Here is a 24403-nt window from a genome sequence, read left to right on the forward strand (position 1 = left end):
AAGCTATTCGTGACTGTGGTCCGGGTGGGTAACAGAGACTTGCCTGAGAGCGCGGACATATTCCAGAGGCTTCAGGGGGGAGGCACGCGTGAGGGTGAGAGGAGGGATGCCCGCTCGACCGAGTTCAGAGTCGTACGCAGTTTTTCGCTGGACTTTCAACTAAAAAGAGCAGGATGTGATCAGGAGGGAAGAGCTGTCACAGTCCATCCTTCTTGACGTCGACACTCTTCGTCAATGCGGCTGGCACTCTTCCAGCGCTCCACGTTTACCTTGAGGACAAGCATCGCAGTCCCAGGGCAACCACGATGCCGCCTCAATCGGATTTAGAAGCCATGACGCAATGAGGCTTCTCTTCTCGACCACCACGATGTCGTAGCGAGTCCGATATCATTCTCTCCTCGGTGCGTCACCGTCGACCGCAGGGCTTTCATAGCCTCACCCGTGCGCTTGCAGAACTAGATGAATGTCTCTATCGACAGTACACACATTCCAGCTCCCCGGCCTCCCCGTGAAGCTTGCGCTGGGCCACCGCTACGACGGGTGGTACCTTCTCTTCGCCCGCCCCTACCCCACTGCCGACAGCCGCGAAGTCGCGCGAATCGATGCACCAGCCCCCAAATCCCGCCCCTCGCCGACCCGCCATGCCAAACGCTTCTGGTTCTCCTCCTCGGCGCAAAGCGGCTGGGAGAGCACGAAGTTCCCGACACTCCTCGACCTTCTCCTTGCATTGGATGTTCGACAGCAACCGCTGTTTGCCGTCCTCGACCACGATAGTGAGAGCGGGAGCTCGCATGTATTGGTGTTACTGCGAGAGGAGAAGCTCGCCCATTTCTGCGAGGGCTGCACGGAGTGGGAGACTGCAGAGGACAACTCCCTGCGGTGGTACATGGTCCGGACCTCGGGCGATGCGTTGCCAGGGTATCTGTGTCCCTCGGTGAGCATTTTCTTCGTCGCTCTATTCTCCCTTCTTAACCAAGGCACAGTGCCATGCAAAAGACTGGTGCGGAGCGCAATTTGCTCGCTACTTGCGACGAATGGTGTCTTAAGACCACTGATATGCTCTTGTGTAATACATTAGTACAGATGCCGTCCCTAAATAAACCCCGCGTCGTCGATTATATCACCGCCCCGCGCACCCGCAGTCGCCGTATTAACGGTCTCGCTCGTATATCTACAAAGCGGAACCAAGTCCGTTGAGGCGTCAGCACAACCAACGAACCCATGCAGCACGCCGATTCACATCACGTCTAGCTCCTTGAGATGGCTTCTGATTATCTGCTCCTGCACCTCCGCCAGGATAATAGATGTAGATTTGGTGTCGATCGCCTCCGTTTCGTAGAAGATGAATGGTCGTGACTCCGGTGAGAATTTGCGCTTTCGGGCTGCTCAGACAGGCAAAAGTGATAGGACGGGGAACGAACATGATATGCACAGAACTTGTCCCGGAAATCTACAAGAATATCAGCTGGGTAACAACCAAACGGAATAAAAGCGCACATTTGGTAACAGAGGCGACGTTGTTCGGCCGGTCCCCAAAGCTGGGGACATACTTCTTTACTTGTACTCCGGCTTTAATGTGCGCCGTTAAGATATCTTTCTAATCACCGCTTGGCAAAGATCGTGCGCAAATGAATACGCACTTTATTGAATAACAATATAAACGCGGTCTTCGCGAGCAGCTGATTGCTGACGATCTCGCGCCACAGCTCGAGCGAGTCTTGCACTCGATTGACCTTGGCGTCCTCGTCGAGCGACTGCCAGAAGGCGAGCGGCGCGAGAAACAGGATCGCCTGTACATCGTCGAAGTACGGTATCCACGTCGACCGCTGCAATCGTTAGGCGTCAAAGCGGGAAGTAGTGGAGGATGCACCTGGTTACTGCTCCCACACACGTCCGTTATGAAGAACTCGGTCCCGGCGCGGAAGCCAGACTCAGTAACAAATCTGTGCTCTTCCACACCTAGTGTTTTTATACGCGCACGCATAATGTCGCCTAGGGCATTCATTAGTCGGAGCTGAATCAAGTAAAACCACGCACGATCCGTGGGGACATAGTCGACTGACGCGACTCTTCCTGTGTCGTCCAAAAAGCTGCACGGCCAATCAGCGAGAAAAAAAAGGGGGGGGTGGTATGCGTACAAGCCAGACTCGTCCTGCAAATGCACCCCATGACTCGCCAGCAAGTCACGCACAACAGGATCCTCCCATAGCGCACATATTTCCTCGCGGCACGCGGCAAGTACCTGCGTAACTTGGCCCGGATCTTGGCTGCTGCTGCTCCCGCTCCCACTAGCATTTGCCTCCGCCTCCGATTCCGTCTCGGGAACCGGCGATCGCCCGCCCAGCGACGCCAGCCGCTCTTTCCATCCACCGCCAGGCCGCACGGTGACGGTATACCCGTTGGTGCCGGCAGCCGCCCCACTCTCCATGAGGATGCTTATCGAGGTTTCGAAAGCGAGCAGCGGGGAAAGGGAAAGCGCCCGTCGGCGGTGGTCGCTAGTCAGCATTGAGCCAGGGGTCGTTGCGCGGTCTTCCGGAAGTGGGTCGACGGGGCTGGCGCTGGACGCCTCCTCTTGGAGGATCATGAGTATTTTCTTGATCGAGCTATCCCTAGTTTAGGTCGGGCGGAGCAAAGGGTGTGGACGACGCACCCGATGAGATTCAGCTGGATGACAGTCTTCCATAGCAGCCGCTCCGACTCGAAGTACTTGGGCGTGAAGGCGAGTCGAAAGTCTACGCAGGAATCAGAGCAGGAAGGAAGAGAAGAAACCACGAGCGCACTCCGCAGCACTGAGCTCTAATCGAGCGACGTTTCAGCAAGCGCCTAAGCCAGGATATTCAAAACCGACCTTTCCTGACTCCGATTGGCCTTCAAACGCGTCAGTGGTAGCATAAGCTGAGGAAAGGATGCGCACCCAGCAACAGGATCTTCACCGCCCGCTTTTTCCTCTCCAACGCCTTCTTTGTCTCGACCAGCCCCGCATCGATTGCCTTGGACACTCGGGTCGCCTCTCTGGCCGCTTCCAATCGCGCTTGCTTCTCAGCCTCAGTCTCGTTTGTCGGAGGCTGAAGCGGGACGCTTAACGGGTCGAATGAGCTCTCACTGTTGCGTGGCGGCTTCGACGTCGGCATGCAGCGCAAGAGTGGGAGAAAGGAGGCGGCGGCGGACGAGAAGAAAGAAGGAGAAGCGACCACAGCTCCCGGATGGAGGTATGGGAAAAGCCAGTCATGGGCCCTGCCAAACCGTGGCTTCTTGACAGCGCGCCATCATCTCGTGGCGCAGAAGCTGCTGATCTCCCCCTCAACTTCACGTTGTATCCAGCACGCCCCACAGCCCGTGATGCACATTAGCGCGCCTGGCGCTTCGTCTGTGGCGGCCAAGCAGCAGGTCTTGCGGCCCAGTGGACCCGAGCTAGCGCTCCGCCAGTGCGGCGGAGATATATTTTTATCCCATGACACTCTCGGCATCCGGGACGTTTGCCCGACCTCCGAGTGTGTCAGTGTTACGATCAGCTTACGATACCAATACGATACAGACAAATTTTAAGCGATCGCCGCTACTGTATGCCCCGGCCAGCCCACATTACTATCCGTTAGCTTCAGTATCCTTGCCCGCCCTTCCGCCGCCCGGGCGCCTATTTCGCGGGCCCATCCATAGCCATGCACGTTTGCAGTACATCGCGATGTACTGATATCTGCCAAATGCACTACAGCCTTTTCGTCCGAGGAACGCCTCACGGGAAGACAAGTCCATCGGCGCCGATGCCGAAGGCCGCATAGCCCGATCAAGAGCTACCGATCGCCACGACAACGTGACATATAGACACCTAGGCGTTTGCCACGGTGATGGCCGAAGTTCCATATATCCTGCGCAACAACCAGCAACGCTCACAACGAGGCGAAAGGAGACGTGCCTGGAGGATTGTCGCTGCCGGTCCTCGGGAGTTCTTCGGAACAGCGAAAGCACATGACATGTGCTTTCAGTGTTTGTTTTCGCTGTTGCCGATGTTCGGATCCGTGTTCATGCCGCACCCGTGTCCCTTTGTACCCCTATAAAAACTAAAACAGAAAGCCCGCAAGCCGCAGCCCACATCGCTCTCGTCTCGATATGCAATCCCCACTTGTCCGCCTTGCCCTGCTGCTTCTCGCTGTGGTCAGCGTCCACGCCGCTGCCGCCCCCGCCCCCATTACACACGACGCCCGGACCATCGTCGAACGGCAGTGCACCTGCCACTGGGTCGGTGGAGAACAAATCTGTGGCGGTCCCAAGTGCGCGTAGTCGAATTGCACCAGGCTTGCCTGCATCGTGAGTTGTCTCTCGACCTAAACGCAGTAGGCTGGCTGACTCCTGCCGATAGAACAGACAAACCACATGATTTTTTTTCCTGACAAGCAATCAGTACTTAGACCTGTTCGAACATTTGTTTTTGAAAGAAAGCGTGTTGTCCTCTGAGGGGGCCCAGTAAACATTTGTCGATGCCATAATCCGAGTTTGCAACATCATGGATCATAGATATCATACACAGACTTATCTGTAGGTCATACACGCTGGCCATGCATCCGCCAAATGCCCTCTTATCTTGCGCTCTTATCTTTCGAAGAAAAGGGACACAAGTGCAAGCGGCGAGTGAACACCGCGTAAGCCGCACGAGGGCTGCCGATCGCGACGCCAACGTGGCATATAACATGTAAACAACCTGAACCAACCATTTCAACAACAAGGCTAAGGGAAAGGGTTCGTGTAAGATTGTCTCTGCTGCGGTTTCATCAAGTCCTGCCGCGTCGTCCGTGTCCCTATAAAACCGACGCAGGAAACCACTCAAGCACAACCCAGCATCGCTCTCAATTGCAACAACAGGCAACAACATGCAATCCACACTCACCCGCCTTGCCCTGCTGCTCCTCGCCGTGGCCAGCGCCCACGCCGCCGCCACTCCCGTCACACACGACGCCCGGGTCCTCGTCGAACGGCAGTGCAGCTGCCGCTGGGTCGGGGGCGAACAAGTCTGCACCGGGTCCAAGTGCCCCTAGTGAACTCGAACGCAGCTTGCCTACGTGGCACCCGTCGTCGTCGTGAGTCACGTTCAACTTCTCCGAGTCGATCCGAATGCGGTCTGACACCTGTTGACAGCACCCACAATCATTTCCGTCAGAAACACCCAATACTTATTTTTCTGTTTAATTATGATTATGTTCAATTATTGTCCCTTTTGTCAAGTTTTGTTGACTCACCTTGAAATAACTCATGTGAGTGTACATTGTAGGCAAATGTAAATGGTCTACGTGTGTAAGGGCAACCCCGGAGGCCTGAGATCAAGGTCCTAGCAGGGGAGGATCCAAAGCGTGAACATTGGTAAGGCAAATAGACCTAGCAGTAAAAACTTTTTGTATATAAAAGATTTGGGCCTTGTATGGGTGTAAAGACAATGAAAATATAGTGTATACACTCTAATTTCCATAGTTCACAACTCTCATACACATATATTCAGGCCCATGACTCCCACTCTGTCATAGGCCTAGTGTTGTCTAGGGCCGGGCTGCCCTGCCAAGCCCCACTTAGGGCCGGGCTTTCCAGGGCTGGGGCTTGACTGTAAGTCAAGCCCTGGCCCCAGGCCCTGCCCTGTCCTGGTCAGTGGCTGGTTTGAGTGGTACTTATCACCAAAACAGGACATGTGACTGATGCTAACTCACTAAATCAGTCACATCAACTTTATTCTTGGTCCCATATTGACTATTACAGCTTGTTTTGTATACCATATCAGGGAAAATGGTCAGCCATCACAGCCATCACTAGATTGTGATGGAACTGGAAGCTTCTGAGCGTCACATTCGTCACATTTTGTGACGCCGGGTCACTCTGCCGGCCATCAGGGCCTGGCAGGGCTTAGCCCTAGGGCCAAGGGCTTCACCACAGTCAAGCCCCGGCCCTGGGCCCTGACAGGCCCTACCCAAGCCCAGCCCTGGGCCGGGCCTGGGAGGTCCGGGCTGGGCAGGGCTTGAGGGCTTAGGCCCGGCCCTGGACAACACTACATAGGCCCATCATCAGGTAATTGATGAGAGGTGAACATGTTAAAGATTTGATATAGCTTGCTATGTGTGTTTGAAGGTTCCAGGTACACACATACATATATATACACATACACACATACACATACACATACACATATGTAAAAAAAATTGCAAAAAAAAAGTTTCACCAAGCTTGAATTTTTTATCCCACTTTTTGATCACATCAGTGGTCACATGATGCGAATCGTGGGAACATATTACCTGATATGGCAGGAGGGGGTGGAGGGGCGGTCCCCCAGGGGTCAGAGAAAAACTTTCTGACCCTATATCCATATCCATGATTCGAGACTTGAACCCCCCTTGATTTTAGTTTCGGGCTGACTCCCGCCAATAGAAGATGTTGAAAGAATAGAAACAAATTCAATGTCCATTATGGAGCAAGCCCTCCAGTATTTATACTACATGGTAATTTCTAGCATGTTCTACAAAATCTGAGTCAATGGAATCTTGAAGAAAGTGCCCGACGCTGCGCGTTGGTGATGGCGCCGGAGCGTGGCCGGCGCTGACATCATTGTCTCGGCGATGGCTCGCGTTCGCCACCATCATATCTTCAACACTCCCCCTTGAACCGAGTCGAGCCGAGTGCTCCGAATTGCTCAATAGCAACGAGACTTGATCCAGGCTTGGTGTAGTGGCGTGTCCGCGGGCCAATCACAATGTTGTCCATCGTGATGTCCAAGTTGATTGCCTTCGGTGCAATGTGGGGTGGTGAATTGCGCGTTGGACTGGGTTGGCGCGAAGATGTCGGTGTGAGTGTACTCGGCGCGATAAGCGGTGGGGGTAAGCGGGGTCGGCGATCCAGGCTTGATCTCCGGATGTGGTCCATCAGTCCGTTGCTCCCCCTTGCTCTGTAGTCTGGGGGCAGTCCAGTAGCCATCGTCGTCGTTCATGTTGGGTAGATAAACTGGGGTAACGTTCCCGAAGGCAAAGACGTTGCCAACGTTGCAACAATGAGCTAGCCGTTGCCCAGTCGTCTGATGGGTGATTTTGACGTCGCCTGATGACGCCGAAATCGATGTTGTAGCCGGCGTGGTGGAGTTGTCCCATCCAGATGATGTTGTGGGGTGAGTCGGGCACATGCAGGATGTGCAATAGGTATTAAATTTTTAGCAACGTCACGTGCTTTCCCAAAGTGGTAATAACATCACATGGGCCCGACGCCCGCCCAGCCCCGACCATCACAATGGGTGACTGGTGAGTCACACCTCATTTTCTTCCTCTCTCCCTCATCCACACCGCCAATTGCCATATGGATCCCCTCCCACCACCCCACTTCCCTATCCAACCAGTCTCTCCCCCCACCAATCCCCTCGCCCCCAGACAACAGGATGCTTTCGTATCCAACACACTTGGCGCCCGGCGCAGCAGTGCCAACCCGGCGCCCGATGCTCTATCTTGTTTTAGGTGGCTTTTGGGTGGCTTCAAGATGTCGGGGTTGGGGTGGCATAGTCCCGTTGTGCCCAGTGTGCTGAGACTGGAACAAAACACTGCATGGGACTTGTCGTGGGCGGGGGTGCAGCGCGCCTGGCTGCTTCGGACAGTCTGCTGTTTTGGCGGGCCCGGGCCTCCGGGGTCGGAGGCCGGCGAGGTGAAGAGGAAGCCGGAGCTTGAGCGTGGCAGTGGCAATGGCAATGGGCACTGGGAGAGGAGAATTGGGGATTAGGAGTGGATGGCCAATGGCGGGACAGTGTGGTAGCTGGGCTCGGCCGCGTGTGGTAGTTGGTCTGATCTAGTGATGTGTGACTACTGTGACATGATGTGACTACGGCCCGACGCCGGCCTCCCATCACAGGTGCCCCCCATTTAAAATGGCGTCGTCCCCGACGCCTGTGTCCCCTCGATACGCTTTAACTCCACCTCCATGTCCGCGACCCTCTTCCGCTCGGCCCTCTCGCGCTCCCTCTCCTTCGTCGCCTTCTCCGTCTCGTTGTAGCCTAGCACCGTTTGTTCCTTTTGTACACTCTTCCTGAATCCATCTTGTTCCTTCTCTAGTTCCGTTCCCTTCCTCGGCGTGAACGTTCTGAGTCTTCTCGGGCTGTAGTGGCCTGATACTGCTACCCCGTCCAGTGTGTCCAGTTCGTAGGAGTTTACCCTCCTCGTCCTTACTCTGTATGGGTCGCTCCACGGCCCTTGTATCTTGCGGTCCGCACCTAGCGTTTTCATCCTCGCTGTGTCGTAGACCTGCACCAGTTCGCCGATGTCGAATCCTACTTCCCCTGCCCTTGATTTCCTCACAGCTTTGTCGAACAGCGCCTTCCTTTTGTTTGCGTGTGTGAGCCGGTTGTCGTACGCGTCGAGGCGCTGTTGTTCTGCATAGCGCATGTGAGTATGGATTTCACTTTTGGTTGGCCGCGTCGTCGCTACCAGAGCCGGTGTTGGTGTTGTGTTGACCGGTTTGGCAAATAGGATTTCCTTTGGCGTGAATCTAATAGACGGCAGTATCCGCTGGTTTAGTATGTGTAAGGCTTGCCTGAAGTGCTTCGGCCATGTTGCCGGCAAATCCTCCGCCTTGACGTTTCGCCACCCGTCCTCCCCTAGTTTTGGCGCGCATAGCCTAGCAAGCACGAAGATCAATAGCTTGTTGGTACCTTCTACTAGACCGTTGACCCATGGCGAGTACTTTGGTACTGGCATGAACTGTGTCCCCCACTTGTCGCATGTCGCCTTGACGGCCTTGTTGACAAAGTGTGAGCCGTTGTCGACCATCAGGGTTTCCGCCGGCATATAGTCCCTGAACAAATTATCCAGTACCTCCACCGTGTTCCCTCCCGTTCCCGCCCCCTTGTACATCTCCCCCCAAACGTGTTGTGACGCCACGTCTATGTACAACCCCGTCGTCTTGAATCCATCCACGCCCAGGGGTAATGTCATATAGTCGGCCGCAATCAACTCGAATGGGTGTCGTCTGACAATCGGCCTCAACAGCGCGTGAATAGCGGTTGGTCCGAAATTCTTGCACTGCGCGCACTCCCTTATTGCGGCTACAATCGAGTCGTCCAGCTTAGGGCTATGAAATCTATCCATGAGCGCTATTTTGATGTGATCGCGATGAAAGTGTCCCCCCTTTTTTGTGTGCTATAGCCGCCTCCTTCTTTGCCTCCTCTTTGGTGATGCATTCTCGTCTCGGCCTTGCCCTGCCCCCCCGTTGCACCCCCCAGTCTCCACAGTTTGCCGTCCTCTATGAAGTACTGTGATGCGCGGTGTCGTGCCCTTTTTTGCGCTCGCGTTCGCTCGTTCCGAAATCCAGTTCTGTAATAGCGTTGATTACCTCTAAGTAAACAGGTTCTTTCTTGAACCGTTCCCTCAGTTCCGCCGTCCCTTGCGGGACTGGCATTACCAGGTAGTTTCCATCCTCCGCGTTTACTGTGAACACATCGTTTACGATCCTCGCCCGTGCTTCCCAATCTGGAGAAACTGTCCATTCGCTTCCGTCCTGGTTCCCTTTCGGTTTCCCTTCGTCCGCCTGCGACAGTGCGTCCGCAACTACATTATTTTTCCCTTTGATGTGTTCCGCTCCTACGATGTTGTAGCCCATAATGCCATCCCTCCATCGTGTGTGCGTAACGTTAAGTTTTTCGTTAACCATGATGTCTCGCAAAGCTTGGCAATCGGTTTCGAGTTTGATGGGCTGACCCCAGATGATGTCCGAGAACTTATCTAAGGAGAATTTTAGCGCTGCGAACTCGAGAAGGTGTGGCTGGTATCGTTCTTCCGACGTCGAGGTTCGTTTTGACGCAAATGCTATCGGGTGTCTTCTCACGACCTCCTTCCCTCCTGGCATCGTTGTTGTCATTTTCTGCGACAGCATCCCGGCAAAGGCCTCCTTGCTCCCATCCGTTGTGACTATAAACGGGTAACGGTCCACCTCGTCGTAGTTCGGCGCGCGTAATACCGGTTCCCGAAGTAGTATGTCTTTGAGGTTTATGAACGCCTTGGCATGTTGCTCCGTCCAGACCGGCGCTAACTTGAAGGCTTTCATTGTCGCTTGGTATACCGGTTTCTTCGCACCTGTGGGAATCTTCACTTTAGCTAGCAGGTCTCTCAACGGTTTTTCCAACTTAGCGTAGTTTTTGATTAAATCCCTGAAGTACCCAGTTAGACCCAAGAAAGCACTGAGGTTTGCCGCGTCCTCTGGTTTCTCCCAACACACTATTGCCGTGAGTTTTGCCGGATCCGGTGACACCCCGTTTGGCCCGACTCTTGCTCCCGCGAATATTGCCTCCGTCATGAACAGCTTCGTCTTGGCGGCTGACAGTGATAGTTTTTCCTTGCGTAGCCTGTTGAATATCAGCCTCAATTTGTCCATCATTTCTTCGAAGGTTTCTGCCGCCGAGCCGCTGTCGTCCACAAACAGCTCCATTACCCTGTTGACCAGCAGGTCCGAAAGCTTGGTTGCTGCCATGTGTGCAAATTCTGTTGGTGCATCTGTCAGCCCGAACGGCATGCGCATGTACGCGTAGTAGCCCTGTCCTGGTACAAACATCACGATGTAGGGTTGTACATCTTCCACTATTTGTACTGCAAAGAATCCCGATGCAAAATCGAACACGGACACGTACCTATGCCCCGACAACCTTCGTTGCTTTTCGCGAATATCTCCTTGCGGCATTGGAACGACTTTGAGCAGCTCATTGAGCTCGTGGAAGTTTTGGCAGATCCGCCATTTCGGTTGTTTCTTGGCTTCGGGCTTCCGCTCCGTTTGTTCCGTTTTTGATGGCAGATCGTAGACTGGCGGTAGTCCTTCCCTTATGCACTCGTCGTTGAGTACGTGTTGAAGCTCCTCCAACGTCAGTCCCCCCCCTTCATGCTCCTTTTGCGCCAGTTTTATCGGCGACACGCATTTGACATCCCTGGGATGTATAGGCCTGATTATCCCGGCTTCTTCCAGCACCTTAACTTGCTCTCTCAAGTATTGCGCCTGCGGTTGCGATAGCGGCTTCTGGTGGATTTTGGTGCTGAATTGGTGGTCCTTTGGGATGTGTGGTGCGTACTCTGCACCGTCCACCGCTTGTACTTCACTCACTGCTAGAGCGAAGATGTCTGCGAACTCTGTTACTAGTTCTTCGACTTTTTTCCTCTCCTCTGCTGTTATATCGCTTCCGATTTGAACCGCCTTCAATATGCGTTCGACTCTTGCTGGGTTGAAGGGTTTGGTTTTGCGGGTGAAGACGTTTGGTTGTTCCAGGTTCTGCGTTGTCTCCTTGTTCTGGATCTCCACGGTGTGTACTCCTTCTGTTTCCTTCGTTCCTTCCTGGTTGTCCATTCCCAGTGCCCTCATCGCTTCCTCTGCAATCGCCTTCGCTGCTTCCACCTCCGTTTCTCCCTCTGTTCCTTCCTCCTCTTCACTCTCCTCCTCCCACTCTATCCATTCCTCCTCGTTCGCCTCTTCCTCCTCTTCATTCTCGTTTTCGGACTCCTCGCTCTGTACCGCGTGCATGTCATCCGTGTAGAATATATTGTCGTTCACTTGCCTTGTCTCGCCCGTCTTGGCCATTGGTTCGCTCTCTGTCCCCTCCAACTTGACCCTTCGCAGTTTTGCCTGGTTAGTTAGCGTTGCTCTCATTCTTCCCACTTGCAGCTCGATCATATCGTTTTTGTAGTCGTGTATTGCTCCGAACAGTGCCTGCAACGGTTTCCCTAACAAAACCTCCCATCCTCCCCCGCTGTCGAACACCTCAAGCGATATTGGCGCTTGGACTCCTTTGATTGTCGCTGTTCCGGTCCATCTGCACACCGAGGGTATGAGCTGGCCACTCACCATTCTCAGGATCGTCATCGATGGGCTTCCCGAACCGAGATGCTTTAGATTCTTCTCCCATAGTTTCTTGTCTAGCGCTCCAACCAGGGCGCCTCCATCGAATAGCATTCTGACTTTGACTTCACCGCTTGTTCCCCTTAGTGTCGCTGAATGCTCAAACGGGCTACATCCTTCACCTGCTTCCGTCGCCGCTCTGTACATGTCAATAACGTTGATTTGTTGTCTCGAAGGTATAGGAGCCATAGGCGTTATATTTTTACAAATGCAACTAGCTGCAGCTAGCATAACAGTTGTCAAATACACTGAGCAGGGCTTTTTGTCACATATGTCACATTCCTTTAAAGGCTTATTCTATTTATTTAAGACTACTATTATGGTAATTGATGATGGAACTGATGGCATCTATATAATGTCATCAATGTGGAAACATTTTTGATGGCCATCACAAGTTTTGATGATTGTAACCAGCTACATCATTTCTGTCCAAATTGGGACTATTAATTATTTTCTATATATATAGTCTTCCAAATTATATAACGGGTCTTCGGCCTGAAGAAAAGGAACTTAACATTCATTTATTAAGTATAACAATTATTAATACTGATGTTATATCAAAGTTTGATCAGTCTTATAGGGGAACAGAAGACAAATGCACTAACTGCACTCAGGCCTCAGTGGAGCTAGTGGATTTGACATCAGGTTGACTCAGTGCACTCAGTGCAGTTGTCAAATGTACACAACTACAGGTGGGTATACACGTCATTCGTACGTTGCTGGGACCGAGGCATTTCTTTGGCCGCGTTTCCCGGGCTGACTGTTGGCCTTTCACAGAGCCAGCCCTCCACCAAAACCCTCTCCTTGCTGCGCCTTGCTGAATTCCTCAAAGGTGTACTCCAAGTAGTTGACTCCCGCTATGTTCCGTCTGGGAGGCGCTCGTGCTCGTCCTAGGTGTTTGCTACAGATCGCCCTGAAGGCACGCTCGTTTCGCGGTATGGGTTCTGACTTGCAACTCCCTTCGTTTGCTCGATGGGGCGGAATAGTTACTTGTCCGCATTGATAGCATTCACCTGAGCAAAGGTCCGCTGTTCCCGGACTGAGCGGGTACCCGATTTCTTCCAGGGCCGGTCTTGTTTCGCCGCCATACTGTTGGTTCCACAGCTCGATCAGCCTGTTGTAGTACTTCCTTCCGCTCTCGTCGTCTGGCGCCGGCTTCATCTTCCCCACCATCTCTCTTAGTTTGAGCAAGCCTTCTTCCGATAAAGCTTCGCCTCTCTGGCCCGGGTTGAACAAATTCCCTTGCCCGCCTCCGCTTGCCCCAAAGACGTCTCCCGCTGGCTTGCTTTGCACACCTCTCGGCGTATTCAAATTCGTTGCGACCAGTCTCACCGCCATTTTCGAGACTGGCATTGCTGGGGTTGCTGCTTTTCTTTGGAGCTCCGCTATCTTCTCGTCCCTGTCTTTATCCTTCTGCTGTTTCTCTTTCGCCTCTTTCACCTCCTCTCGCAACTTTGCTCTGTCGACGTCTTTGATTGCCTTGGTGAAATCAACCCAGTTGTTTGGTTCTCTCGGCAGGTTTTTTCTTAGTGGCTCCGGTATCGCGTCCCGTACTTGGTAGATGTAGCTTGATGTTTTCTCGACACCCGCCTTCCTTGCCAATTCCAGCAATTTTTGGGCGTACTTGACGTGCGTTGCCACCTCTTGGCCCGCTACTTCGACCGTTCCTCCCAACTCGTGCAGCGTAAGCCTTAGCCCAACAAGCTTCTCTTGATATTCTTGTTTAGTTGGTTCTGCTTCTTCGTCGGTTGGGAATTGCGCCAGGAACTCCTTCGTGAAGTCCGCGAATTTCGCGATGGGGTTGGTCTTCTGCCGCTCTGTCCACCATTTCGCTGCCGGTGTACGTGTGGGAAAATGGTCCCCCACGGCGTCCAGTCGGTCGCTATCCGTGTCTCTCTTGAGATCTCGGCTTCGGATTCGAAATTTCCGTATGAACTCCTCGGAGTTGACCTTGTTTTTCTCGTCTCTCTCGTCCCCGTAGAACGCAGGTACCGTGTTTGCTTCTGACATCGTGGCTGCGCTGATGGTATTTTGCTGTGTTGTCTGTGCGGCAATACTCGTGTTTCGTGGTATAGGTGCCGGTGATGTGGGTGGTGTGATTGTTGTCTGCCTAGATGCTGAAGAGGTTGGCGCTGTAGTTACTGTTTCGGAGTCGTCGTCTGCCGTTTCCTCTCGATAGATTTTGATCCCTCTGACTTGTGCTGCCCAGTCTAAGCTTGGCGTCGGAGATGTCTTCGTATATCTTCCCTTCTCGTCTCTTTCTCTCTGCTTTGCCAGTTTCTTCTCTTCTGCTCTGCTACAACTGCTGCTTTTGACTTCGGATGCCGCTCTCGTCACCACAATGTGGTAGCTGGGCTCGGCCGCGTGTGGTAGTTGGTCTGATCTAGTGATGTGTGACTACTGTGACATGATGTGACTACGGCTCGACGCCGGCCTCCCATCACAACAGCGAGCAAAGCATGCCGGCGCTCGCTACTTGTCGGCCGTTGAGCGCTGCGTCAAGCTTGCCTGTTAACCGCCTAGAGTTGGCATGTGTAGTTCAAGATACTAGTAATAATAAATATTTACAATGCATTCTCAGTCAACTCGCGACAATACTATGCCACTGTGTGAAGCGCATCAATCCCGACATAAGGCGGCATCACGTGCATGAATTTCCTTTTTGGATGCTGTGCATCCGCGTGACATTGCTAAAATTTGCGCAACTATGTGCAATAGTGTTACAGTCTTGATTTAAGTTCCAATTCTGAACTGCAACTTCACAGTTCCTTCTCCGGGTGCTGCAAGTTGTCCAATACCAAAAACTTGATGTCCGTCAAGTGCCGTGTAGGGGTGAAATAAAGATTTGTCGTTTGTGATGTGAACGCGATATCTTTATCGTCTTCTCGGGCCACATGTGCTGTCTGCTGGCCGTTCTGCCCGCCATTCTGGGCCTGGTACCGCATAGCGCGTGCGTAATTCTCCACGCGTCCCAGGGCTTTCGTGCTGAATAGGGTGTGCCCCGTTTCTTCAGGCGGAGTGCACCGGTGGTGCAGGGCGGTCTGAAACTATTTGGGTCGGGGTCCGGCCGTACGCGGGGAGAGGCGGTGAGTTGTTGAGGCGTTGGCGCTTCGCGGCGGGTCCGGCACCATGGGCCGGGCAGGCGTGTTCCATGTGCCGATGGTGCTCGTCCAGGGAGACCCGCCAGGGAGTGCCCCACTTCAGAGCGGGCTCCTTTCTTCCGTACAGGACGCGGTTGAAGACCACGGGTTGGGTTTCGAGGGTACGCCCGTATAGGTAGGCAAGGGAGGCGATGACGATAGCCACTATCATGGCCGCGATGACGGTGGTAGTGTCCATTCTGTTGCGGGTGTAGGGGGATCGCTTAGATTCTGTCAGACTTCGGGTCGGGCTGTGCAAGGACTCCTCCTAAGAACGCGCGCCCGGAACAGAACAGACGGATAGTCAGGCCCGCAAGTACAGCGGGCGGGGTAGATCGAAACCAAAAGGGCCCATGAACTTGGTCCCTTATCGCTGTCGGTGGTCGAAGGTTCGAATCGGGTCGTGTTGGGCCCGATGAGTCGATAATGCCTCCTTGCACGGAGTAAGGTAGTTCTTTAGATGATCTAAGCGATAGAGTACAGGGTACACTTTCGCGCCTTATATACGCGGGCCCGCAAAGGGGGTGATCGGACACCCTGGCCTCTCCTCCTCCTCCTTGCTCCCGTTCCTGGCCGCAGAGGGGACGATCGTACATCCCTTGCGGGCCAGGCGCTACTCCTAACCTTCTAGCACTCCTCCCCAGTCCCTTTGTGTCGAGTTGGGCTCGGTGACGGCTCGATGCATCGTTCTCGGTCACGTGCTTCCCACGTGTGCGTTCCTCCTACTGGGGCGCATGTTCCCCGTCGTCACGTGCTGCGTGCTACGGGCCCGCAATGGCCTGACACCAGCGCCGGAGCGGATGGGCCGGGTCTTATCCGTGACAGAGAGGGACAGGTGCGAGACATTCAGCGTGCGCTTGAGAATCGCAAGCATGTACTGGCCATACCCACCCTCCACGCGCAACTTCTTGAAAGTTGACATACCGACCGAAATCGTCGCTTTTGCTGAGAGTGATTGCAAGCCGCCGGGCCTGGGCGGCCGATCGAATGACTGCGACCTCATAGAGCCAAGGAATTCCGACACGCCACCACGACCTGCACGGCCACATAGGCAGCCACGGACTGCTCAAAGCTTGCGAAAGTGTCATCGTAAACACTGCCGAACTTATCATCGTCTATGTGGAGCACTTGCTTTAAGATGATTTCGTCCGGGAGGCAGTCGCCATTCGTCCGCTGACCGCCAGCAAAATCTGTATCCATATGGTCGTTTGTCGTAAGAGGGTCACGCATGAGTCAGCTTGACTCGCCCACAGAAAATAGCATCAATGAGTGATGAATGTCGGTGTACAAAAGGGTATGAAGGTATAATGAGAATATATAGACAAATGTGGAAGAGGCAAGCAAAGCAAATAGGCAAAATAAAGTCGACATGAGGGGAGAAGTAGTAATACATCAGTAAAACAGCAAGCTGGTCTTTCACTACTTTGGTCTTTCCCCGCAGTCTTTGGTCTTTTATATCAGATCTTTCATCTTTCGCAGCTAGTCTTTTGGCTTTGATGTAGTCTTTTATCGTTCGAACATTTTGCTTGTCAAGTATTATAATTTCATTCGGAAACTGTAGCTACATATTCCTTTCTCTTCAAGGAAGTTTCCCCCTTGGTCTTCAACAAGATACAAGTTGCACTAGCAAAGGACTTGGACTTGTGCTCGGAGTGGTCAGCCGCAGCAAGTGCTCCACATCAATCAATCACATCACCTGTCATCACGCGTGTAGAAACAGGCTGGCTGGATGGAAGAGGGAACGAAGAAGCACTAGATTATGTAACTACAATACATCAAATATAAACTGGAAGTCCAGACAGAGAGGGGTAGGCGAGTGTGTGGATCTGCTCTCAACACTCCCACTGAGACACATACGAGACTCCCACTGGAGCAAACAGCCGTCTAGAAAGCGTACGTGTCAACCACGGCAGCGGTAGTTGACGTAAAGCGGGGGTCGGGGATAAGTGGACCAGGCTACGTGCAGTTGCGCTGGTAGTGCCCCTTCTGGCGGCACTTGAAACAAGTGATGCGCGAAAGGTCTGTCGACGTGGCGTAGACCTCCGTAGCAGGCGCCAGTGATGGAGGAGTGACACCGAGATTGAATTCCTGACGTTGCTCCTCCGCAATGAGACGATTTACAACAAAGTCCAGGTCGTCGTTCTTCGGGTGGGCATCGAGTGCGATGATGAGCGTGTCATACACGTCGGGGAGGGACATGAGAAGGGTAGCAATAATCTGCGCATCGGAGGGCTTGTCGTTAAACAGACGACCGAGCCGTTCCGCTTGTCCGCGCACCGCCGCAATGTGGGCGCGCATGGACGAGGCAGTGTCAGGTTTACGCAGGCCATAGAAGACGCGCCAGGCGCCAGTGACCGTTCCAAGTCCCGTGGTTTGATGGATCTCCTGCAGGCGCGACCACATGCCTGCTAGATCGACTTCAAACTTATGGACATGTGCAAACTGGGATGGGTCGAGGCGGCTAAGGATGACGGAGACAGCGATGTCGCGCTTGGCATGCCAAGCCTTCACTGGCTTGCTGCCATCAGAACCAAGGGGCCGTGTTTCCGTGCCCAGGACAATATCAAGAACTCCTTTCTTTCGGAGCTCAACACGGGTATCGAAAAGCCAGTCGTCGAAGGCAACGTTGTCGGAGAGCTTCAGTTTCGACGCCGAGTCGGTGACAGCTCTAATCGTGGCGGCGTCCATCAGGAAATAACAACAAGCGACGAGTGGGCTGCAGGACAATACGGGGCCAGTCAACGTGAGAAGAGGCGGGGACAGGAGTCGGCGGGGTCGGGTGACGTTAATACGGGTATAGAGGCCAAGTCGGGTTACAAGTCGGGGTATGGGGTCGTCGCAGTCCCTCGGCGGGTCGACAGTTACTGGTTCCGGTTACGAGGCGGGGTCACGGAAGGGTACCGGGTAGGGTTACGAGAGGTGAGTGCGGCGTCAGAGGAAAGATCCGGGGCCCATAACCTGTAGAAACAGGCTGGCTGGATGGAAGCGGGAACGAAGAAGCACTAGATTATGTAACTACAATACGTCAAATATAAACTGGAAGTCCAGACAGAGAGGGGTAGGCAAGTGTGTGGATCTGCTCTCAACAACGCGAAAATGGCGCCATCGATCGCCCATCGATGGCACCACTTTTCTTTTCTCTTCCCTCCATCTTCCCAGCCAGCGCGCAACTGGCTGCTCAATGCTCCTCTTCACAGCCGCCCACCTGATTCAAGCATGCTCCCAATGCTGCTCCATCGAAGCCCCAAGCTCGCAAGCCTCATCAGGCTCATGTCTCTCACAAGCAGCAGCAAGCATGTCAAGTACCTCACAAAGCCGCAAGCACGTCAAGTGCCTCAAGCAACATCAGTAGTCCTTCAAACTGTGCAAGATACCTACCAATATCTCAAGACTATCCTTCCTCGTCAATACCATCTCCCTACAATACTCAGACGCTCGGACTTGAATGCACATGGATGATGAGGTGAGATATGGTGGGCGATAGGCTGGGATTCCGACTGGTAAGTTGTCCTACTTCTCCATTCATGCCTGCATTCATATCCTCACAGCTGGCTATCTGAAGACTGCTAACACTACTGGGGAATTGTGCTGGGAAGTTGCGGGGGATTTGGCCGGGGGAGTAACCTCGGAGGCTGGGCTAGACTAGAAGAAATAGTAGATTGCGATGTTTGTAGATATCCAATTATGTCTTTCTGTATCTTTCATTGTGTCTTATGAGAAGTATACTAATCTTTCAGCGCTCTTTCATAAGACTTGTGGATCTTTCGCAAGACAATGTGGTCTTGCGGCAAGATAGATGAACCTACTTATGAAAGACATCATGTCTTTGGTCTTTTTCGTCTTTCCCATCTTTCGAAAGACCGGAAAGACAAACATGCTGTTTTACTGATGTAAGTATGCATAACTGCGAGGAGGAAATGGGCGTTGGTGCATCGTTGCAGCTCGGAAGACGAAAGACGTGGGAAGCTTCAAAGTGCGGAAGAGTAAGCCAACTCCATTTCAAGAGCGAAATGCAGATCTTTACTTTGTCCATCGAGCTATGTAAACTAAGTCAGTCAAATAGCTTTCAGGACAGGCCTAATATAACGACAAGGCAAGACGACATTTAGACTGTGACGACCCAAGTCCGGTGAGTTATTGTGAGTAGGGAGCTGTAAGTAGTTATATAGCACAGCCGCAATTCAAAAATGTTTAGGTGGGAAACGTTAGTGGGAATATATAAAGTTTTTTCTTGGCCCAAAAACTCATTGCAAAACATTAAATATTTTGGTCCTAAAAATCCTGTTGCCCCAGCCAAGTCAACATTTTTTGGACAGAAAAACTCAAAGTTTTTTACACAATAAAAAATTAATTACAAAATTTTATATATTCCCACTAACATTTCCCACCTAAACATTTTTGAATCACGGCTGTGCTATTGAGCTCTGGACCCGAGATAAAAGGCTGACCGGCGTACCTGGAGAACATGGCGCAGGCGAATAGTAGACTCGTCACTGCTATATTGATGCCACACCAGCTCACTCAGCCCCAATTTGTTAACATTTGTTAACGGTTTCTTCCGAAGCAGGCGTAATGGCGGAGGACTGTCGTTAGGATATAAGCCTAGGGGGTCATGTAGGGAGGAAGAGAAGGCGATATATCGTGGTGTTTGTGGCGAACCAGGTCTTGCTACAATACAGCTTTCAATTTGGCAGGAGGGAAAGGACGGGGCAGCACATACCATTGAGGCCCAAAAGTCAGGAGTCCACCCCGTCTGCGCTAGGGGGGAGCTACCGACATGAATGAGTAAGCATAGCTGTATGGGAGTGGATACTACGCACCTTCACAAGCGTCTGCGCTCCGAAGTCCGGACGTCTGGCCTCAGCACGATTACGCCGTATCTAGCGAGAAGTTAGCGTCGTAGTGCGTTGGGGATAGCTTACTTACGGGAGTGCTATCGACGCCATTGCAGGAGCTAGACCAGCAGGAAAGAAGAAGGAAGAAAAAAAACGATGGTCACGCTTGTCACGCAGGTCACTTAGCTTGACTTATGACCCGAACACTCAGGCTATGGACGCTGCTGCCTGTGGACCCACTACAGGGTTTGAGAGAAATACCAACCATTCCGAGCTCTATATCTGGCCCCACCCCCACCGGTGTCCAACGAATCTCCGACAAACCGCCTCTCCCCCGACATATATTGTCCAATCTGCCATCTCTGCCACACCCGACAGATCGGCGACAGTTTTCTGCTGTCTTTAGAACGCAGAAGAGAAGCGCGATGTATGTTCTTGGAGCGAAAACACTCGACAAATCTCACATTTACAGGAAAGGCATCTCTTGTCTTCATGTGGATCCGAAACACGTCGCGTTGCTACAACGCTAATCCCGCCTTGTTCTGCTCTTGCTCCCGTCCTCCAGCACGTCTCTCCCTCCCCGTTGTCTTTTCATTCTACGAGCGTAACCCGACTGGACACTGAGGCTTCCGACTCTTTGCATCATTGGCGACCGCCGGCGCCACGTGTAAGTGCGGTATCAAAACACGCCGCGGCCTCGTGTGCTGAATTCCTCGAATAGCCTTCCAAGACTCATGTATACCGCGAGGTCGACACTCTCTTACTGCGTCCAGCCCACCATCCAAAACAATAAGCTCGTCATCCATAATCTATCACCAGCGCAATGGCCACGCACTACCAGCGCCAGGGTCAAAACCAAAGTCGAGCTGCGGGTGCGTGCTGCAGTAGCCATCTTCGCCTAAAGGATGACGCGTCCGCTTCCAGCGACTGCAGGCTCCTCCGGGCGTTACAACCACACAACGAGCCACTCCCAAATCGACTTCCCCTCAGGTTCCCGGCCGCTGCGGGCACAGACGCCACTCACCTCTGTTCCGTTGCGTGACGACTTTGACGCGATTACAACCACGCACAGATGGTCGCGATACACGCGCCCAACGACGGCCGACCCGACATCGGAGGGCTTTTTGGCGCAGCTGGAGGCGGTAACGGCTACGCGAGCGAGCACGGTGATACCCAGACACCACCGGCGGCGGAATACGATGCCTACATTGAGTGAAATTTCGCTTGATATCAGCCAAAATCGACACGCACAAGGTTTACGACGGACGCGGGGGCGCGACCGGATAAAGAGCGGCCAGGTCCAGCCCACACTCGAGTCAGTCTTCTTTTGAAATTTACTTGTTTTCGGCTTTCGGCGCACTTTACTGAAGCCGGGATTTAGAGAAACTGGACTCGACTATGAGATGGTGGAAAATAATATTATCGAGGAGGGGCCCGAGCGCACCGTCTCAATATCCAAGTGGCGCGAACAAGTCATTAGAGAGACCGACGACGACGATGCGATGAGCGTATATTATGTGGACGTGGAAGGAATGGTGCAGAAGGACCGAGGATACTCGACGCGGAGAACACGGTCGGATGAAAATCGCCCGAGACAAGGAGTACGTTTCAAAGCTCTTTTCAGCTTGGCAATCTAACTCACGGTAGGAAACGACACCCGACCATTCCCGGTCCCGCCCGCGAACGCGCACCGAATCGACGCCGCGCGAAAGCGGGACGCTCATCCAGCCGGACCCATTCGCCCTTCCGTCCCCCACCGCGCCATTTCGCGTCCGCGCAAAACAGCCCCCCGACACCGGCAACCACTCGAGCATCAGCAGCATCCAGCTCGCGCCGCCCAAAGCGAAAGACTCGCTCTCCCCGTCGCCGGTCGCGCCCGCCTCGCCCGCGCTACCGTCGCTCGAGACGGTTCTGCGCACGTGCCAGCCGTCGCTGCTGCATATCCTCCCGGTGCTGCAGGCGGTGGGGATAACAACATCAGAAAACCTGCGGGCGCTCGCGCTGCTCACAGAGGAGATGCGCAATCGGGAGGTAAGGGTGGAGGTGTTGCGGATGGGTGTCAGCCTGCTTGAGTGGGCGGTGTTGTTAGATAGAGTACAAAGGGGCTTGTAAATGGGGTTGCTTAACTTACTAGTAGACGAGGTATGTACTAAGTAGTAGTGTGATTGACGAGAGGTCACTTTCGGGCGTGCCCGATGGGCGTGGGCCTGCGCCAACGGGCGTGGATGGGCGTGGGCGTGGGATTTGGCTGACGATCAAAGCCCACGCCCGTCCATCAGGCGTGCCACGCCCATTGGTCGGCTTGGCACGCCCGTTTATCCCGCTTGGCGCCAGACAAACGGGCGTGGGCTTCTATATACCCACTTGTTACAGAGTTTTAACGGAGCTGCAAGGCTTCACACCACACCATCGTCAGTCGGCGGCGAGATCTGCGAACCGTGCGAGCTGGTGGCCAGTGGCCACCGACCATACGCCGGCCGGACCGTGCCGGACCCGACCCGCGACCGACGCAGAGTCGAACGCCGACGGCGCAGCTGACGACGACGAAGAGCACCAGCGGTAACGTGTCGCCGGTGCGCCGGGAAAGAGACCGAGCCATAGCCCGGGCGGGAGAGTAAGCTGCGGCGGCCACTGTCCGGCCTGGAGGCTGGCTCAGGGGCGGGCGCTGGTGCAGCATCGACCACGGCCACGGCCAGTAACTCTTGGCGGGCCCAACGCACCCTTGAGCTCGTGTTCAGCACCCGAGACAGCTTGGCCAAGCCATCTTGGCACCGTGGTTGACGACGATCAGCACATTTTGATGTGTTTTGATTGAAGCCTCCACGGTGATGCGGACAGGTGACCACCACATACTGTAGCATTTTATTCAATTCGGCGGTCACGCGTCACACCGGCCTTAAAATGCCGAATTTTTTTCGGCGGTCACACTCGACAGCCCAGATGCTGAATTCCCTCAGCTGATTTACTATTTTTGGGTGGCGCGGCCCGGCGGGCCGCGCCGTAATCTGCCCAAAATTTTCGGCGGTCACACTTGGAGCCGCCGGACGCCGAAAATTTCATTTCGGCGCCGATGTCACACCAATTTCGAGCGCCGAATTGAATAAAATGCTACAGTAACGGTCGTCGAGGCGTCGCGGTCGCCGCCATAGTACGGGACATAGCCTCCGCGGAGGGTCCCACGCCCGCCCACGCCACGCCCACGCCATCACGGGCGTGCCCGCCCGTTGGCGCAGGCCCACGCCGTTTGGCCACGCCCATGTGCGAGGTCTCTGTGATTGACGAAGTGTGTGATTGACATGTGTGGTGTGACCGACAATTCTTCTCTTCTGATCTTGACCGCGACCATGGCCGACGAATAACCGAGCCCGCCGATTGTTTTCTCGCCATTCTCCGGTGAAAGCCGTGTGGCCATCCGCCATCTACTCGAATGTTGCTCAAATCGACTGCAAGTGTTGCCTGCCAGTGGCTCGGAATCGACTTCAATCGAGCAGTCCAAACGTTAGAACGTTAGAACTTAAGTCGGGCCTCCACTTTGCCAGTGCCGGCGACAGAACTTCCGCCTGGCTCCCATTCCACCCGTCAGGCAAGGCCGGCACGATATCATGGGACGGCCGCGATTTCCGGTGGTATCCACCGAATCGAAGCAGCCCACGGGCGCCAGACTTCGACGAGCGGCTTAGTCGGATTCGCGCGCTGCTGGATATATATCCAGCTTGAGCTCCCACCAGCCCTTTCCCCCGGGTCCATTGCCCTCGCACCTTGCCATGCGCTCAGTCAAACGCGTATTACGGAAATTCCGATCTCATGGCGACTTGAAGCACAATACGGACGACGAATCTGGCGGGTCCGCTCGGCCCCCGATTCCGTTCCCCGTGCCGGCGGACAGCGAGGCGCCCCGCCGTGGAGAAGATAGATCGAACGCGCCGTTTATGCCTGACGCGAGCGCCCCGACTACCAGTCAGCCAAGCGCCGGTGCCGGTATCCCAAATGCGCCGACGCAGGGTCCGGATTCAAAATCACCCCCAGTTGGGCCGCCTGCACTTACCATCCAAACAGCTGGTAATACCGAGCAGGGAAAAGGTTTCTCTATTGTCCATATCTTTCTGCTGATGCTGACATTGTGTTCACAGATGCACCACTTGTGCCGCGAATTGAGATGCCAGCACCGGGGGTGGCAGAACATCCGGCTAAGGCAGGACCACAGGCTGCTGGAATACCAAGACCAAGTAGCGGTATGTTCCTCACGGTCAACCAACAGCTTGAACAGGGCCAAAATCAACAAAAGAAATTGGGTGGACGGATTGAGGATGGTATTGGTATGTGGTCTACCCCTGTGATACCTATTTTGACACCTAATTGGACAGATAATGCTGCAAACTCCAAAGACATAGCAGGATTTCTCGATGTCGCAAAGGGCATTGTTGATAACGAAACCGTCCGTGCCATGGGATCAGCATTTCTTGAGGGAATGCCTGCTATGATGAAGACACTGGAAGCAATCTCCAAAGCACATCCTTTTGTGCAATGTTTGTGTATCACTCTCATAAA

The 24403-nt window shown here is 53.7% G+C and overlaps 2 protein-coding genes across 2 annotated transcripts; both read left to right on the forward strand.

The window, feature by feature from the left end:
* Positions 1-463: 463 nt before the first annotated feature.
* On the forward strand, positions 464-1046 carry MIND_00404200 (uncharacterized protein; the record flags this gene model as incomplete). The annotated part of the gene is made up of 2 exons (XM_037360867.1): positions 464-934; positions 984-1046. 2 exons carry the CDS (start codon positions 464-466, stop codon positions 1044-1046), a joined length of 534 nt encoding a protein of 177 aa, XP_037223752.1.
* A 19632-nt stretch (positions 1047-20678) lies between these two features.
* Positions 20679-21967, forward strand: MIND_00404400 (uncharacterized protein; the record flags this gene model as incomplete). Its single annotated transcript, XM_037360868.1, has 4 exons — positions 20679-20727; positions 20780-21170; positions 21237-21456; positions 21503-21967. 4 exons carry the CDS (start codon positions 20679-20681, stop codon positions 21965-21967), a joined length of 1125 nt encoding a protein of 374 aa, XP_037223753.1.
* Positions 21968-24403: the final 2436 nt, after the last annotated feature.

This window comes from Mycena indigotica, assembly GCF_014461135.1.
Source record: "Mycena indigotica strain 171206Taipei chromosome Unknown Mind.scaff0003, whole genome shotgun sequence".
NCBI lineage: Eukaryota > Fungi > Basidiomycota > Agaricomycetes > Agaricales > Mycenaceae > Mycena > Mycena indigotica.